The 18,610-nt window shown below is 46.2% G+C and overlaps 1 protein-coding gene across 4 annotated transcripts in view; it reads right to left on the reverse strand.

Annotated features, from left to right (window-relative positions):
• The window catches only part of LOC119389401 (tumor protein p73), a gene marked incomplete at its 3' end in the record, with an annotated part of 102,865 nt that overhangs the window by 36,221 nt on the left and 48,034 nt on the right, over nucleotides 1-18,610 (reverse strand). For 3 of the 4 annotated variants that reach the window (XM_049414420.1, XM_049414419.1, XM_037656633.1), the window contains 3 exon segments: nucleotides 1,810-1,915; nucleotides 14,470-14,583; nucleotides 15,901-16,090. In XM_049414420.1, the coding sequence (XP_049270377.1) occupies nucleotides 1,810-1,915; nucleotides 14,470-14,583; nucleotides 15,901-16,090 (410 nt within the window). 4 annotated transcript variants of the gene reach the window in all.

Here is an 18,610-nt window from a genome sequence, read left to right on the forward strand (position 1 = left end):
TTTTTTGCTCTTTTTTTCCGATTGGGTGAGCGTTAGAATTGGGTCTCTCATGTTTTTTTCTGTTGCCAAATTAGGGTGCGCGTTAAAATCGGGGGCGCGTTAGATTTGGGTAAATCGGTATATGATAGGGGACATGGCGGCAAAGTGAACAACTTGTCTGGCTTTTTCCAATGCATGGTGTGTATACAAGCTACATTTTTAGAACTAACAGACAAGACACAATTCTTGATATTGCCACTGTGCGCAGTTGCACAGTCTGTGATGGAGACGGAATTTTTCTAGCACCTTGAGTCTTATTTCCACTCGGCCCTGCCGGCGGCAAGTTATCTTTTCGTCCACTTTACCTTCTTCACATTTACATCACACTTACTTCAATAACATCCCCTATACTTTCCTTGGCTTTCTTGTCTGTTAGTTCTAATTAATATTGTGTCTAGCAAACAAAAACGAGCCCTTAAAAAATTCCCCTTCTTTCGTTTATCAGCTACGTGCGACTCAATGAAAACAAGGACTGTTTTGAAACATGGTGCCTGCTATTGTATGGCACCAACTACCCTAACCTATCAACCATGGCGAGTACAAAAGGTTCTTTTTCTTTCTGTAATACAGTACTGCTGTTTAAAAAGAAAAAGGAAATAATAAAAAATTGTCTAACATGTGAACTTAGGCCGTCACAGTCATGAGCCCGACTCTTTATCTTGATGATGTGCTTCCTGGCAGCTACCAGATATATTTTTATGCACTCAGAGATTTCGCGCGAACAGCTTAATAGTGTATTGTTTTCAACATATTATAGTTAAACATTGATTGATTGAAGTCCATAAAATCGCTGATATCGCTTCAATATATCAAAACTTCACTCATTTAAATTGTTACAGTGCAGAAATCTCTAATAGTTCAATTGAGTTAGCGTACATGTAACCACATGACCAATAAAGTGTCAATGCAAGGTTACAGGAAATAAGCATAACACCGTTCAAAGTGAGTAAGTCTTGTGTAATCTTCCTCAAAAAAAAAGAAAATTGGGGGGGGGGGGAGGGTGGGAATAATAATTAGAAGAGGCACTCAATAGTACCCCGTTGCAATGACAGTCACAGCAGTCTAATTACACTTTGTCATGAAATACAGTGGTTATCTTGCACATGTGTGAACCAAGGGCATGGTCTAGTAAAGGCCATGCACACAGAACAAACATTCAGGTCAAACAATTGGCCGTGAACACCATCGTGAGGACATGAAGCATGCCTTCATCAGCTTCCCACACATGCAAAGACAAACAGGCGGCTGCTGGCATCACAATTTCAATGTTCTGATGGCAGGAAGTTGGATGCAGTCGAGCCTTAACTGGTCCGCGCTCCCTGCCTGCATTCACTTTCCTGTGGGCAGCTGGCAATATCAAGACTGACTTGATCGGCGCGGAACAGATGCATTTGCCGCTGGCCTCAGGAAGTAGGCCACTGCTTTTGTGCCCAAGTTGGTCAGCATTAACAGCATGAAAGCGAGACAATCGCTGTTGCATAATTGCAAATACCTGATCAATCACAAAGCGTTGCAATTCGTTATGTAGTTGCATCGCTGGTTCTACATCTGCTTGTTGACATGAGTTTTTGCCAACCTTTCTTAACTATTAATGGCAGCAACAGATTTTCATGCTACAAGAACAGATGGTATGTATTCGTGCCCAAATATCCATTATTTTTACATGCTGCTTAGCTCCATTACCAACCAATACGAGCTGAAAGACCATACTGTTCAAAAGCCAATTCCAACATGACAACCTACTCTCAAGCATAGTCAATATTGACTCACTTGTTCTCAAGGGTCCATACAAGCTTGACACCACGCCGGTTTATGCCTGTATGGCATGAACTGAGGCACATGAAGCGCAGATGGTAGACCGTGTACTGCTGTTCAGCTGGGCATACAAGCATGACAACAAAAGCACTGTTGACAAAGTGAACGCAAGGGAAAAAGGAGGAACGTAAGAACACTGTGCAATGTTGCACATGCACAATGTTCTTGTTACACATTGTACACAGATTTGACAAGTAGGTCAAATCTGTAAAATCATTACCTCTTGGAATGGTTTTAAGATGGTGGAACTATTCATATGCAGCTGTTTAATAGAAACACAATTGCAAGAACAATAAAAACATTGAAAATGATATAAATGAATCAGTCTGCACACGGTAATTATACAAAACGCAGTAGTGCACCTTTTGTTTGACATTTCTGAACACTGGTTGACAACAAATAGCATTTACCTGCACTAAATAAAGCCTACTTATAATGCATAACAGCAGATTATTCGCAGCACAAAGGTGGCAAGTTTATCAGCAGCTCCCCACTCTTCTCGAAACTCATCAATCTAAGCATGCTGCCACATCATGCTAGGGCTGCACATCGCTACAGCTTTCTTATGCGCAAGCATACAAGCCCCATCTGTGAAATCAGCGTCGTGGAGGGTGTCCACGCAAAGCAACGCGATCTAGAGGCAAAGTGAAGAAGGAGAAAAAAGACGAAGCGACATAAAGGAGGCACTTGCAAGACAAGAACAACAATGTGGGTAGGCGGAGAAAAACATTTGCGTACTACAATCGAAAGCCACACTAAATAAATTGCGCAGCAATGAAAACCTCACAACAAAATATTTTCCGGTCCTGGCAAATGCATCACATATCTCGACAACAAAATAATCCCGCAACAATGAAAACTGACAGGACGTTTCCCCACATATCGTCTCGTGCAAGGTCAGCGCACTCCAGAATGTACTCAATGTATTCGCTCCACACCTGAACTGCGCAAAGTGCCATCACGTTGTGCTTGCGTGAGTGCCACCATTTTTGTTTATGACACGGTGCCGGAAGCAGTTGCACATACTGCAAGTAGTCATCTACCATGCTGCGTGTTTCGACTGCTTCTTTTCATGCAAGAACCCATCGCCGTTCACGATAGTGGTACGACAGCTCACTGTTTTCCATTCTCTGACTGCTCTGTGCAAGCAGTTGTGCTTACGCATGCCAAGCTTCTCTTGCCGTTCGAACAATAGGTACGGGGCACTTTTCGAGACGTTCTACGACAGCAGCACATGACCTGACCAATCAGCATGAGGAGGAGTGGTTGCCGTGGCTACAATGGTGCACTGCATTGTCTGCTTCCACAGCACAAGCCACAGGGAGAATACAAATAATGCATGGAATGTGCTGGACGCTTTCAACACGATTAGGTCGTTCCTCAGAATGCATGATGACATGTCACCATTGAATACTTGCTGCATGGTGAAGATCTATGCGTTACAACCATAAACAGGAATGTAAGTCGAGATTTTTTCAATAAAACAACGAGCTATAGTCACCCCTCGTCTTATATAGCAGTGTTTAGCCGACCGTGCGTTGCGTCTGGCAACTTGTGTGGGAAGCCACACACGGCCGTATCCACATCCAAATCCAATAGCAGGCGTTTGATTTTTAGTGTTATTTTTTTTTCGTTCATTGAATATGAGCAGCGGCACGAGGAGGCAGTTCTTTCTCAGCTGCATTTAAACTAAATGTTGTTGAGTTCGCTGAAGCAAACGGCAACATGGCCGCTCAGTGGAGCTTTGGTTGTTTCAGAAAAAAGCGGTTCGCTACTGGAGAGTGCAGAAAGCGAAGCTGCAGAAGTGCAACCCTCGGAAAACGTCGTTTCGTGGACGAAGTGCGGTTCATCCGCAGCTGGAAGATACGCTCACGGACTTTGTGCGAGAAGTTTGTGCGCGCTCGTTGCCAATGACCGTGGATACCATTCGCACAAAGCCGTGGAGCTCGCTCGAGAAGCTGGGCTCACGAGAGAAGAGTTCGATGCACCAAACTCATGGTTGCGTCGATTCATGAGACGTAAAGGATTTTCTCTCCGCCAACGCACATCCATCTGTCAAAAGTTGCCGGAGGAGTTTGAGGACAAGCTTGTAAACTTCCAGCGCTTCGTGAACCGGCTTAGGGAGCCGAAACTTCATGATGGGGTCAAATCGGCAACGCCGATGAGACCCCCATGTGGTTTGACATGCCTTCATCGACGACGATCACGCAGCGCGGCGCCAAGGATGTGAAGCTATAGGACCACTGGCAACCGCACTCGCGCTTCACCATCATGCTGCCTTGTACAGGCAGCGGTAGAAAGCTGCCGCCCTTCGTCATTTTTCAAACGAAAAACAATGCCGAAGGAAGCGTTCCCGCCCGGTGTTATCGTTCGCATCAACCCAAAAGGATACATGGACAAGGCCATGATGCTCGAATAGATACAGTAAAAGCTCGTTAATTGGACTCTCGTTAATTCGGAAAATCGGTTAATTCGGACACGTCATCTGGTCCCTGTAAATATACGCATCACTCTATGAGACTGGGCGCTCGTTATTTCGGCCAGATTGACCGCAAATCGGATAATTCGACGACTTTCGGGCGCTGGCGAGGCTCGAAAACGAAAAAAGAACAATTCGGAACAAAAGTAAAGCTCAAACGCAGCATCGCCATGGACATCAATTATCGACTTGGCTTGGATTGAGACTGCTTGAACGCCTTTTTTTTCGCGTGTGGGTTTTGTTGCTTTGTTCCCGTTGGTGTGCTGCATCGTTGATCGCCGATTTATCGAGGAACGTTTCACTACGGCTCCTTTAGCTTGATCGTTGCTGGTGCTTTGTGCTGACTTCTCGTGTGACCGCACTCCACGCCGATGGCAAAGCCGGCGAAGCAGCCCAAGTACGAGGCCAAGGACTTCACCACCAAAGTAGAAATTTTGCGTGCTCTGAATAATGGGCTCTCCCGACAAGAAGTGATGAAGAGTGATGAAGGGGGGGGATCCTTGTATCGGCGGCAAAAGAAGCAAGGAACGAGTAACCGTACTTTTAGCCACCAACGTGACGGGAACAGAGCGCTTGCTGCTTCTCGTTATCGGAAAGGTTCAAAGCCACGCTGCTTTAAGAACATCAACAATCTTCCTGTGGATTACCGTGCCAACCGAAAAGCGTGGATGACGGGTGAAACTTGCGGACACTGCAGACATCATGCGAGCTGCTGAGCACCTTGAAGGGCTCAGAAAAATTGTGTCCGCGCGAATATCTGCTCGAAAACAGACAAGCATCCGCGATTACTTTGTTAAGTAAAGGTATGTTGAAAAAACTAGTGCATTTATTGTGTTATTTCGACCATTCGATAATTCGGACATTCGGTTAATTCGGACATTTTTTCGGGTCCCTAGAAATCCGAATTAACGAGCTTTACTGTACGAGTAGTCCTGGAACCATTGGCCAGGTGCACCGCTGCGTCCTCGCAGCATGCTTGTGTTGGATGCATTTCGTGGTCACCTGACTGACGCTGTGAAACGCGCACTCAGCGATGAAAAAAAATTCGGCAGATACCACGCACTGTGGGAATCGATGTAATGCGAAGCAGCCAGCAAAGAGCTGCATACATCGCCTTGTTTGTCTTTGAGCCAAATGAAATCATTCATGCCATGGCATCTAGTCCACCATATATCGCATGTTTGCCATGCACGCATGCATGCACAATCTAGTGTACACCATGCCAATGAAACACATGTTCTGGTATATAAATGCATGACCTGTCGTTTATGTTTCATCACGCACTCGTGTCATGCCATACCAATTTTGGTATATATCACGTTAACAAAACGGCCGAAAGCGCACCATGACAGTGGCATGTAAATCATACCGTACATGACATGCATAACATGATTCGCATGTAAGACCTCTCATTTATGTTCGTCATACAGGTCACATCGCGCAATACCAATTTTGGTGTATATCAAAGGAGCGAAATGGCCGCGAGTGCACCATGAGTAGAGCATGTAAATCATGCCATACATGACATGAATATTATGGTTTTTCATGTTACCACCTGTCACTAATGTTCATCATACAGTCTCATCGCGCAATACCAGTTTTGGTGTATATCAAGCTATCGAAACGGCCGCGAATGCACCATGAGCGTGGCATGTAAGTCATGACATACATGGCATGCATGTCATAGTTTTCATGTTATCACCTGTTATTCATGTTCTTCATACAGTCACATCGCGCAATACCAATTTTGGTGCATCAATCTAGCGAAACGGCCACGAGTGCGCCATGAGCATGGCATGTAAATCATGTCGAAATAAAAAGTTCATGCATGTCTGATTATCATGTTACCACCTTCATTGGTGTCAATGCAGTGCCATTGGCGTTGCGGTCTTATACCATGGCTTAGAGTGGCCAAACTAACAATGCAGGTAGGGTTTCCCAACTACCTTTCAAGATTCTCACGCCAGGGAGGCGCCATATTGAAATGCGCGCCGTCTAACGCAAGACCTGGGATTTCAAACCACGAAATCGCCATCTTGGGCTGCGCGTACTCGAACCGGCGCGCTATCTGTTGGGTGTGAGGTCCCTGCTAAAGCCTGTGTTTGCTTATTTTTCGTTTCTTTAAGCTGTTTCGTTTGGTATCGTCGCTGCCATTGACTTATTCGTCGCTGTCTAAACCGTTCAGCGGTGCGCATTCGCCCGTGCGACGCAAGAATTAGCTCCGCGTCTGCGAACGGCAGTGCTTCGTCGTCGGTACCAGTGGGGGCACCAGGGCGAGGCAGATGTGGTCAAGTGTCATTTTGATCACGGCTCTGTATGCCATAATCGGTAACTAGAGCGTTCTTGCAGCTGTCTACCGCTTTCCTTTATTGGCGTTCTAAATGTCTACGGATTATCCGTCAGTTTCACACCTCCGCGCATACTCGTTCGCGGCGCGTAAGTTTGTCAGCTGTAAACTGTAAACACCGCACAATCCTTCATCACAGATACAGTTGACCTACATTCACCCCGACGACGTCGAAGCAGCGCCACTTGGACTGGGTGGGCGTTGGACGCATGTGCACTTTCGGAGTCCCGTCAGCGAACATACATGTTTATATCTCGTTGAGGCGAATGCGTGGGGTCTTCGCCAGGTGTGCAAACGAGGCACTAACCACAGTTCTGACAGTGTGTGCACTGGCCGCGCGCGTACTTCCGAAGCTAACAGCATTCTGCTGGGTCCGTCGCTCGACGGATTCGGTACCAAAGTGTGATCACCCGCCGCGAAAGTCGCGGAAAAGAGTTCGGAACATCCAAATTTCGGCCCATTCGACACAGTGGATTCGCGCGTGGGTTTCCGCGAGGCCGTCCGCTCCTAAAGAGTTTACGGCGCGCGCAGGCTGCACATGCGTAACCGGGCAAGGCGGAGTTTTCAGCACCTGCTGAATTCGACGCATCTTCGTGGCGTGCCTCTTGTGTAGCATGTCGATATGAAGTGTGAATCCGCAACATTCTCACGAGTTAGTAGGTGAGTCATCAGTGGCTTGCGTACCTTTTCTTTCTTATGTCCAAACCTGATGCTAAATGACTTGTTGAACGTTTTTCATGCTGATTTCAAATATACAATATTTTTCTTGTAAGCAAACTGGTTTACGAGATACACAAGCGTGACCTCTCTATTGTTTCCGGAGACAATAGGAGAAAAGCCGTTCAGCAGAAAGTGAACATTATCAGATAGCTAGATACTACTGTATGCACTAAGTGCAACGCTGCAAACAGTTTTCAGATCGGATCATAACTAGTCATTCTGCCGAGATGATCGAAATTCAATGTTTGTACCATGACTACCATAAAGAAGGAAAACAAATCAATTTTAAAAAATCTATGATGCAGCGCGAACAATTAGCCAATTCTGCTCTCAGCACTTTGTGATACATCAGCTTGTGGCTTTATGTTAAAAAAGTAATTACATGCTCTAGCTGTTCTAGATCATGACACACGATATGCACTCCGGCAAGCTAAATAAATGACCCAAAAACATTTAACATTCAGCTGCTTGTACTCGTTGCACAGATCCGTAAACTGACACAGATGAAATGACTGGTCTAATAAGACTTCTCTTAGGCTTTACATGCGAAATAATAGCTGTAGATGTCAATAATATAATTTAAAAAACACTTTTTTCTTTGATGATTTTTTGGTCTCCACAAGTCATGTCCCCCCTTAAGGTTGTCCGCATCGGACACAGGCGCATAACACTCGTTCGAGTAAAAAGGATGCACAAAATAAGACAGGCGTGGACGTCGCTGTACTAACAACTGAAATTTTACTTCTATGTTGCTGCGGCGGTGCGGTCACAGCAGCTCGCGGCGCAGCCGCTCCTTCTAAAGGTGCACGGAAGTTTTTGGGGGGTCACGCCAATTTGCAGCAGTCTGGAGAGGGTTATGTCGGTTATGGTTATGTCCCCAAAAGGCGCCGGGCAGCGTGCCGAGAAAATGATGCACGAACACATTCCTCTCACGGCACGAAAATTTCGCTCGCGCGGCAGCTTTGGAGTGTGCTTTGCCGCCGGCGGTGCACAATCACGCCTAAAATGTTCACGTTTTCCGCTGATTGTTCGTGCTTATAGTTTGGCGCAGTTTTGGCGCAAAACAGCGGAGATGTAGCAGGATGTAGCAGCTTTCACGTCTTGGCGCAGTTTGGCGCAATTGCGCAGCTATCACATCACTGCATACATGGCATGCATGTCATAGTTTTCATGTTATCACCTGTTATTCATGTTCTTCATACAGTCACATCCAAGCGCAATACCAATTTTGGTGCATATCAATCTAGAGAAACGGCCACGAGTGCGCCATGAGCATGGCAACACTGTAAATCATACCCTCGTACATTTCATGCATGTCATGATTATCATGTTACCACCTTTCATTTACGTTGGTCAGCATACAGTGGCGTCGCGCAATACCAATTTTGGTGTATACCAAGCTAGCGAAACGGCCGGGAATGCACAATGAGCGTGACATGTAAATCATGACATACATAACCTGCATGTCATGATTTCTATGTTACCACCTCTCATTTACGTTCGTCATGCAGTCGCGTCACGCAATACCAATTTTGGTGTATGTCAAGCAAGCAAAACGGCACGAGTGCGTCATGAGCATGACATGTAAATCATGTCGTGCATGTCATGCATGTCATGATTTTCATGTTCGTCTCCTTTACCTGCGTCATACAGTCGCTTCGCGCAATACCAATTTTGGTGGACATCGAGCTAGCGAAGGCGGCCGCGAATGCATCATGAGCGTGGCAATTAAGCCATGACATACATGACATGCATGTCAGGTTTTCATCTTACCAACTGTCATTCATGTTCTTCATACAGTCACATCGCGCAATACCAATTCTGGTGTATATCAATCTACTGAAACTGCCGCTAGTGCATCATGAGCGTGGCATGTAAATCAGGTCGTACATGACTTGCATGTCATGATTTTCATGCTACCACGCTCACTTACCGTTCGTCACACTGTCGGTCCGCGGAACACCAATTTTGGTGTACATCACGCAAGCGAACGGACGCGAATGCACCATGAGCGTGGCATGTAAATCATGACATACATGTCATGGATAGGTATGGCGTAACACCATTTTGGTGTACATCACGCAAGCGAAACGGACGCGAATGCACCATGAGCGTGGCATGTAAATCATGACATACATGTCATGGATGTCATGGTTTTCATGCTACCACCTGTTATTCATGTTCTCATAAAGTCACATCGCACAGTACCAAATTTTGGTGTTATATCGATCTAGCGAAACGGCCGCGAGTGCGCCATGAGCGTGGCATGTAAATCATGTCATACATGACATGCATATCATGATTTTCATGTTACCACTTGTCATTTATGTTTGTCATACAGAAATGTCTCGTCATACCAGTTTTCATATGTATCCCTTCATTTAAACAGCCGCGAGCGCCCCGAGACCATGTCATGTAAATCATGCTGCACGTGACATGCGCGTCATGATTTGCATGTTAGGACCTGTCATTGTATTCGTCATGAACTCTTGTCACGCCGTACCAATTTTGGTATATATGAAATTAACGGAACGGCCGCAAGAGCCGAAAGGCCGTGGAATGTAAATCATGCTGTTCATGACATGCGTGTCATGATTTTCATGATATGACCTGTCATTTATGTTCGTGATAAGGCCATGTTATGACACACCAATTTCGGTACACATCCGATTAACGGAACGGCCAGGGAGCCCAAAGGCCGTGGAATGTAAATCATGCTGTTCATGACAAGCGTGTCATGATTTTCATGATATGACCTGTCATTTATGTTCGTAATAAGGCCATGTTATGACACACCAATTTTGGTATACATCCGATTAACGGAACGGCCAGGAGAGCACAAAGTCGTAGGCGGCTAGATAGATAGATAGATAGATAGATAGATAGATAGAGTAGATAGATAGATACGCTCAAAGTCGCAGAAGTTCGCTAAGAAATGCTTCGCATTTAAAACGAACCTCGTCGTGATACCAGGTGGTATGACGTCCACCCTCCAGCCGCTCGACGTTGTGTTGAACAAGTCGTTCAAAGACTGAGTGCGGCTGGAGTACCAGGAGTGGATGTCCGGCGACAACCCGAAGACGCTGACAGGCCACCTAAAGAGGCCTCCGCTTGCGACCGTCTGCGGATGGGTGCTTTCCGCCTGGCGTTCCTTGCCAGATTCCATGGTAGAAAATGTTTTAAGAAATGTTGCATCAGCAACGCGCTGGATGGCACGGAAGACAACGCACTGTGGGAGACGGCCAGCGACAAACTCTCGTCTTCAGAGAAGACAGTGATGCTTCGTCTGACGAATAGGAACAGCTGCGATGGTGGTTGAGGGGAGCTCCGACGATGGGTGAGCGGTGCGCCGATTCGCAAAAAAATGTGTTTCAACAGTTTTGGGTTGTTTTCTTTTTTTTCTTTTTTGGTCACCTAAACTTGAGGGGTCGACCTATATTCCCACTCGACCTATAGTCCGGTTTATACGGTACATGGCAGGGGTCGACAAGGCATGCTAACTGAAGTTTCGCATGAAATTTTCATTTTGCTGAGTGTTTCCCTATTTGTACTGTGTCATATCACGATAACAAAAGTTTTCAGTTTCCCTGCGATATTATTGCAAGGTTGAACTGTAATTAAATTAACTGGCATGGTGTCTGGACAGACAGGCAAACACCAACACATCTCATTTAATGACCCCAAACATTTCCTTTCACAATGCTGAGGTCAAAGGGCAGCGGGTCAGCTGCTTTGCCAGCCTCACTACCAGCAAAAATTACAGTGACGCTTCACTCCGTGAACTCAAGCAACACGTAAGTGAATGGGTGCCGTCACAACTGCGAGAGGAGGTCAACAGAGCGCCTCCATCTACGGACTTTTCCCCCTCTTCCTCTCTGTTGGTAGCGAGGCTAACTGACCCTGCATCTGCACTGTGATGTCTCGTTGCAGAAACAGGGGCTCACTCCTCTCTGTGTGATCATCTGTGGCATTTGCAAGACGTCGCTTTTGTGAACGATGTGTGGGTTCCAGTGTTGGAGGAAGAGAGTCACGAGGCTGACGTAACAACCTTCAACGTATGCAGCACCTGCCAAAGAGGCTCCCTTTGGAAAGTTCAGGTCCCATCTTTCCGAACTACTAATGGGTATGCGTACCCACCCACGCCACCTCACTTACCCAAGCTCAACCCAGTTGTGGAGCGCCTGATATCCCCACGAATATTGTTGATGCAAATTCAGCGGCTTCTCTACAATAGACCCTTTTCATAATCCGCAAGTGTGCTTCCCTGCGCTGCATATTCGCCCAACTAATGGCGGCACCTGTCGTACTTCAAGTGGAGACGAGGTTTTAGTTGCACATGCTGGGGCGTGTGTATTATGCTGTGTTTATGTGAACAGAGCCGAGTTGGCATTTTCTACATCATAGCGCAAGCAAGCTGCGCTTGAACACGCCGTTTGCAGTAAGTGACTAGCCGCCATTAGTTGGGCAAACTGCATAGCAGGAAAGCTAGCTTTACAATTATGAAAAGGGTCTATGGCGGTGAATATGGCATTCAGGGGCCGGTGCTGAACATACCTGTGGAAACTTATACCATGGTGCTGCACTCCCTCAAAACGCTGAGGATGCAAAGCTAATCAAATTCAACGCGACCAATATTGAGAACCTAAAGCTCACTCTAACAAGTTTGTCTTAAGGGAGACTATATGTCATTTCCACAAATTAAAGAACGAAAGAGGAAATTTTAGAAGACTATTCTGTGGTCCAGACCACAGAATAGAGTGCAGCTTTATTCTGTGGACCAGACCACCAAATAAAGCGCAGCCTTATTTTATGCACCACACAATAAACTTGCGCGCTGTGGGCTGTGCAGAATGTACTGTAGCCCAAGCAGCCCACCTCTCTTGACGATGGTTTTCTGTCACAAATTGCGAGGGTTCATTCTGTGGTCTGGTCCACAGAACAGGCACTGTTAATGCCCTCAGAAGGAAATGAACGCACCCCATGAAGACTTCGATTTGCCAACGCTCGAGCTCCCTTGACGACAGCTTTTCTAGCGAATCTCAGTATGTGCTCGCTGTTTTGTGAATCGCTATTGAAGACGCGTATGCGTGAAAGATTCCAATGTTTTGACATATGCCAGAATTGATATCAGCTGCAGATAAACTTGTTATTGTGAACGGAAGCAGCAAAACGAAGGCGTATAATGATAACAAAGGACAGCGGTTCTAAAATTTCGTGAACCTGATTTCTATCGCGTGCAGAACACTAAAGTCACTTTCACCACAGTACGTTTGTGTCATGTGAAAAAGTGCACTAACATTTGCACGGGAGACTCGAATTTTGAGCAATCCTTCTGAATGGGCGCAGCCATAAATCACCCGTAAAAGAATGCTAACGCCACAGCGAAAAGAAAACAATAACAATTGACAGCGTGTATAAAATTTTCTGGCCTTGATCCATCGAGTACGCAACGCTTAAGCCACTTTCGCCACAGTACACCTATGTCAAGCAAAAAAAAAAAAAAAAAAGCGCAATAAGATTGGCGAGAACCTACTACAGTCGATCCCGGATATATCGAACTCGGATATATCGAATTATTGGCTATATCGAACAGTTGAGAAATCCCCTTGAATTTCCCATGCAAAAGTATGGGGCTGGTGTGCACGTATATCGAACTCCCGCACAGCGAAACATCCACTATATCGAACGCTGCCCCGCGCCGAAGCCCAGAAAGTGCATTTTTCCTAACAAATATTGATCATTTTTCGGCCGCGTTCTTGTAAGTTCCAATCCCTCGTCGCGCGCAGGTGACGAAATTGCGTTGCTCTAGTTCGTTGCGCAGCGCCTGTCAGTTCACCGGTATATTTGACGCGCGATCCGCAGGTTTTAATGCATGGGCTAGTGTTTTTCAAACAGGCTGATTGCCAAGGGCACCAAAATGAGAATTCGAAGTGACTTGACAGTCTTGTTGTAATGTTTGCATTCCCTTCCTTGTCTGTTCGCGCACGACTGCATGCGGGCCCGCAAAGCATGGCCTTCGAGATCGGCACGTGATGTATTTTTAGTGTTTTCGGTTTTAAAAACGCAGGTCTCAGAGGCTACGCTTTTTTTCGCATTTCTCGCCAAAGTAGCGGCTGCCTTCTACAAAGCCACAAGTGCCATCGGTATCGCCAACATCGACGGTAGAGAAATGGAGAAATGTCTCTTCGTGCAGCCAGTGCAGCCTTGTCTCTTGTGGCAGGTGTATTTCTCGCTTCGTTCTTGATAAATCGTCATTCGGGAGTCGAACTAAACATTGTCCCGCTCGTAGCGATAAAAATGATGACCGGTGCTTGGAGAGAAACCCGTCGTCAAGAGAGGTGGGCTGTTTGGGCTACAGCGATGTCTGGTGCGCACGGTCCACAGCACAAGTCTGTTTGGTCTGGTACACAAAATAAAGCTGCACTTTATAGACCACAGAACAAAGCTGCAGTTTACCCTGTGGTCTGGTCCACAGAATAGATTGGCACTCTATTCTGTGGTCTGGTGTGCAGAAACCATCGTCAAGAGAGGTGGGCTGCTTGGGCTACAGAACATTTCTGCACAGCCCACAGCGCGCAAGTTTATTGTGTGGTCCACAAAATAAGGCTGCGCTTTATTTTGTGGCCTGGTCCACAGAATAAAGCTGCACTCTATTCTGTGGTCTGGACCACAGAATAGTCACTGCAATTTTCGCACTGACGCTGCCTTTTCTTATTTTTTTTTTTTAATTTTCTTCATGTGGTGGGGTTAGGGCTGTTTTCTGGAGATGTATGGCTGTGCCCATTCAACTGGGAGGATTGCTCTACATGCAAGAGTCTCCCAGGGAAATCAGGAAAGTTTGCATGTATGTATGAAGGACCTTTCTTCTGCTGGATTATTATAGTTCTTTGTGACGAGCATTAAATGTAATATTAGATTAAAAATACAAGAGGAACAAGAATTTCAGTAGCAGCCACAACTACAACCACTCCACCAGTAAGAACCTCGCATACTGCTCTGCACAAGAAACGCAATTCGGAGTTCACTCCCCACAGCTTGGTAGCCAAATTTCTAAAAGCGACTCACACACCTTCAGGTTTCTCATACAGGACAGTGATGCTGTGACGGCCAGTTGACTTATCTTCATGGTACTGCGTTGTTGGGTTCACACACCTGATAAGATGGTCACATGGTGCATTTTGGCCTGCAAAAAAAAGAAAAAGAAAAATGTCTACGAAAACCACTTCTCTAAAAAAAGACACACCATTATGTAACGCAGAACCTGGCTCATACGTTCTTTACGGGGCAAAACAAAAAAAGAAAGTAGCCCAAAGTGTACAATCCAGTCACCCAGAAAATTGCTACATTTCATCAAAAAGCGAAGCATTGATAAAGATATCAAAGTTTAAACTATGCTACGTCTCCAGACGGATTCTGTAAAAAATGTAAAACACAGGGTGCAGAGATGGGTGCCGGAGGGGAGCAGCTGCACGTCTGGCAGGAAATGACTGACAGGGTGTGGTCGCCCAGGGCTGTCGCATACGCTGCGGTGTACTGCGTCTCTTTATGGCTCACAGCTTTTGTACATGTTGTGCTGTCATCACAAAGTTAGCATTAAAGCCACAGAGAAGCAACCTGAAGGGGGTTAGCATAATTACACACGTACATGCACACACACACAAACACACACTTAAAGAACAAAAATTGTGCAGCTGTTACAGCGACAGTGCGCTCGTTCGCAATACTGCAAGGGATCAAAGTTGGGGGTGCATTCATTACGCGGGAGAAAAAAAAATCTAAATTTTGACAATTAAAGTTGGGCGCATGTTCATTATGCAAGTGCATTCATTATACAAGTAAATACGGTATATCCATGCCTTTAATGTTCAATATTCTTGGCTGAAAGACATCAGGTTGATGTATGGCATACACTGTGGAAGCTATGCAAGAAGTTCAACTAACAAGATGTATGAGTGCGCATGTCTTGCGCTTGGCTTTTGTCATTATAAACGCTTGTGCTAGCCGAGCACGAGCCCGCGCATGATGCATCGCGACAGGCTGCGAATGAAACACCAAAAAAGCGTGAAGGCATCTATCTACTGCAAGAAGTCTCGCTAGCTTCCACAGCGTTGCACCTGCTCTATGAAATGAAGTATAGCGTGGGCATATGTTGGTTAATTGATGCAATTACAAATAGTGAATTTCAACAATGTGGCTGCTTCGGCATGTTGGTACAAGTGTGGTAATCTGTGGTGCATAAAGAAACATATAGTGTTCGTCTATCCCATTGTTTTTTCTGTCCGTGCATCTTACTTGATAATTTGGTATTCGATTTGTGTTAGAAAAATGTGATATTCACACACCAATTGATCAAGAACCTGCGAATGGACTTTTGCAATAGCAAAAGAAGCATGCACTACAAGCTTCATACATTCACCACTTAATCTTATCTCTGCTGTATTCCTATTTCCGTCTGTACTGACCAATTAACCACGGCAGCCAGCGTAACAAGCTTCCTCACCGTGGTTGTCTTTGTCAGTTTCAGATTTGTGAACAAGGCAGCGCTTGACCACGTGCATGGCATCATCTGGCTGCGCATAGACTGCCATCACTCGCACCACTGTGCCTTCAGGTGGCGGTCTGGTGACAGAGATGCGGAATGGGCAGACCACACCCATGTTTGCAAAGAGCTTCCGGCGATTCTCATTATACTGCAAATAGAATGACAAGCATATAGAGTGAAAATTAGCGAGTCACATCAGGCCCATATCCGTCTTTAACAATGTGCACTAGAATTCATATTTTGTTATCATGCTGGCCTCGTGTTGGCTTTTCTAACAGAATCAAAAAAAGGCGTGTTGCTAGCCAGCCAGATAACACGCAAAATGCCTATAACTTTCTGAAGCCAAAACTTTAATTAGATCACTGGAAAAATCATAATACAAAGTAATGGGCTAAACAAGTCATAAGTGCACTCGACACCGTAAAAAAGTTGTGCAAATTCTTGGGCAGATAAAGGCAGACTGAAGCGCCAAGTCGGGATCCTTCTATGTGCCCTTGGAAAAGGAGGAGGAGCGATTCATTCAGTAGAGTACACACTTGGGCTGGTTGGTTTATAATTACCCGTAGAAAATCTGGCACATCCCACGCACGGTGGGAATCGATGTAATGCGAAGCAGCCAGCAAAGAGCTGCATACGTCGCCTTGTTTGTCTTTGAGGCAAATGAAGGTATTCATGTCATGACATCCAGTTCACTGTATATTGCATGTTTATAGAGCATTCATGCATGTACGGTCTAATACAGTGCAGACCACTTATAACGTAACCGCATATAGTGCAGGACCGGTTATAATGCGGTCTTTTTCGACTCCCGTTTACCCTCCCATAGAACCGCATGTATACGCATACCGCTTATTGTGCAGTCCCCCAAGATGAAATACCGTTTATAATGCGGTTGCAGGAAAATATTTCTAACAAACGCGGCAGCGGGTGCGGTTCTCAAAGGAGGTACGCCGCTGGGGAGGGAGCGACGAGGTCGTTGCGAAGGGCGAGGGCACGCACAGTGAACGAACGAGGGGCGGAGGGAGGAAAAAGACCGCGGCAGCGCTATGCGGGCTCGCCGAGTGGGGAAGGATGGTGGTTGCCTAGGCGACGGAGTAGCCTTTGCACCGGCGGCGGCAAGGCTCCGCGGCAGCTTGCCGGCAGCGCGTTCCGCGTGGAATGCGTGGAACGTACGATCGCGTCCTCATCAAGTGCGCTTTAAAGTAAGTTTCCTGTCGGGAAAAGCGTCGTTATCACACTTGCTACAGATATCGCGTTTGCTACCTCGTCCGCAAATTGAAAAGTTTTGCGGCTTCATGACGCGAGCTTTCGCCTTTTCTGCCAGTGCGCGGACTTGGCGGGCTTTTGTCGCCGTTGGTCTCCTGGCCGCGAACACGAAACTTCGTATCACACGCGCTGTTCTTGGGTTAGTGCTTGAGTGCGATCTTTTCGACGTCCGACCTTCATGTTGTCTTGGACAAACTTCCCGCGACAACATGCTGAACCGCAGGTTAGGCCTAATCAGCCTTGGTTGCTTTTCGGTAGCGGTCGCGGGCGATGAAAGTTGCGGTTTGGTGCGGAATCAACGAAACTTTTTGCGATGGCTGCACTTGAAGGGAAGGGAATCATATCGTTAATGAAAACGAGGGCATGGTTGGCACAAGCGACTCTCGAATGGTGGTTCCGGATTCGATTGCAATGTCTTGGACATCGCGTGCGCGCCCGTGAAATCGAACGATCGGTACCGCGCTCAGCACGTGAAATTTCGGTCGCGATTAGACATGGTTTCTGTGTAATGCGCATACCTCGAGGTGGCCTGAAACGTAGTCGGCGAATTTCCGCGATGGCACTTTTGTTTTGTTTGCTTTTTCCCCCGTGTTCATTTCGTTGGCAATGCGGGTCTTTGGCGGTTAATTTTTGAACATGCATTCGGAGATTTAAGTGGTTGTAAGCGCCCCAATTGCATATGTCGATTATCGGACACGCGAGGCTACATGCTCAACACGTTTTGCGCAAGTGCAGCCTTTGAAAAGGTTGTTTTGGTTATAGTGCGGTACCGCTTATAGTGCGGATATTCGCGACTCCGGCGACTTACGTTATAAGCGGTCTATACTGTACAATGAAACGTATATTCTGGTATATCTAATGCATAACCTGTCATTTATGTTCGTCACGCACTCATGTCATGCCATAGCAATTTTGGTGTGTATCCAGTTAACAAAACGGCCGGAAGCGCACCAAGACAGTGTCATGTAAATCAGGCCGTACATGACATGCATGTCATGATTGTCCTGTTACCACCTGTCATTTGTGCTCATCCTACAGTCACGTCGCGCAATACCAATGTTGGTGTATGTCAAGCTAGCAAAACGGCTGCGAGCAGCCCATGAGCGTGGCATGTAAATCATGCCGTACAGTCAGGTCATGCAATACCAATTTTGGTGTATATCAAGCTAGTGAAACGGCCGTGAGCGCACCATGAGCGTGGCATGTAAACCATGCCCTTCAGAACATGCATGTCATGATTTTCAGCTACCCCATTATTTATGTCCGTCATACAGTCACGTCACACAATACCAGTTTTGGTGTATATCAAGCAAGGGAAACAGCCGTGAGCGCACCATGAGTGTGGCATGTAAATCATGCCCTACACGACATGCATGTCATGACTGTCATGTTATCACCTGTC

This window comes from Rhipicephalus sanguineus, chromosome 4 (assembly GCF_013339695.2).
Source record: "Rhipicephalus sanguineus isolate Rsan-2018 chromosome 4, BIME_Rsan_1.4, whole genome shotgun sequence".
Classification (NCBI taxonomy): Eukaryota; Metazoa; Arthropoda; class Arachnida; order Ixodida; family Ixodidae; genus Rhipicephalus; species Rhipicephalus sanguineus.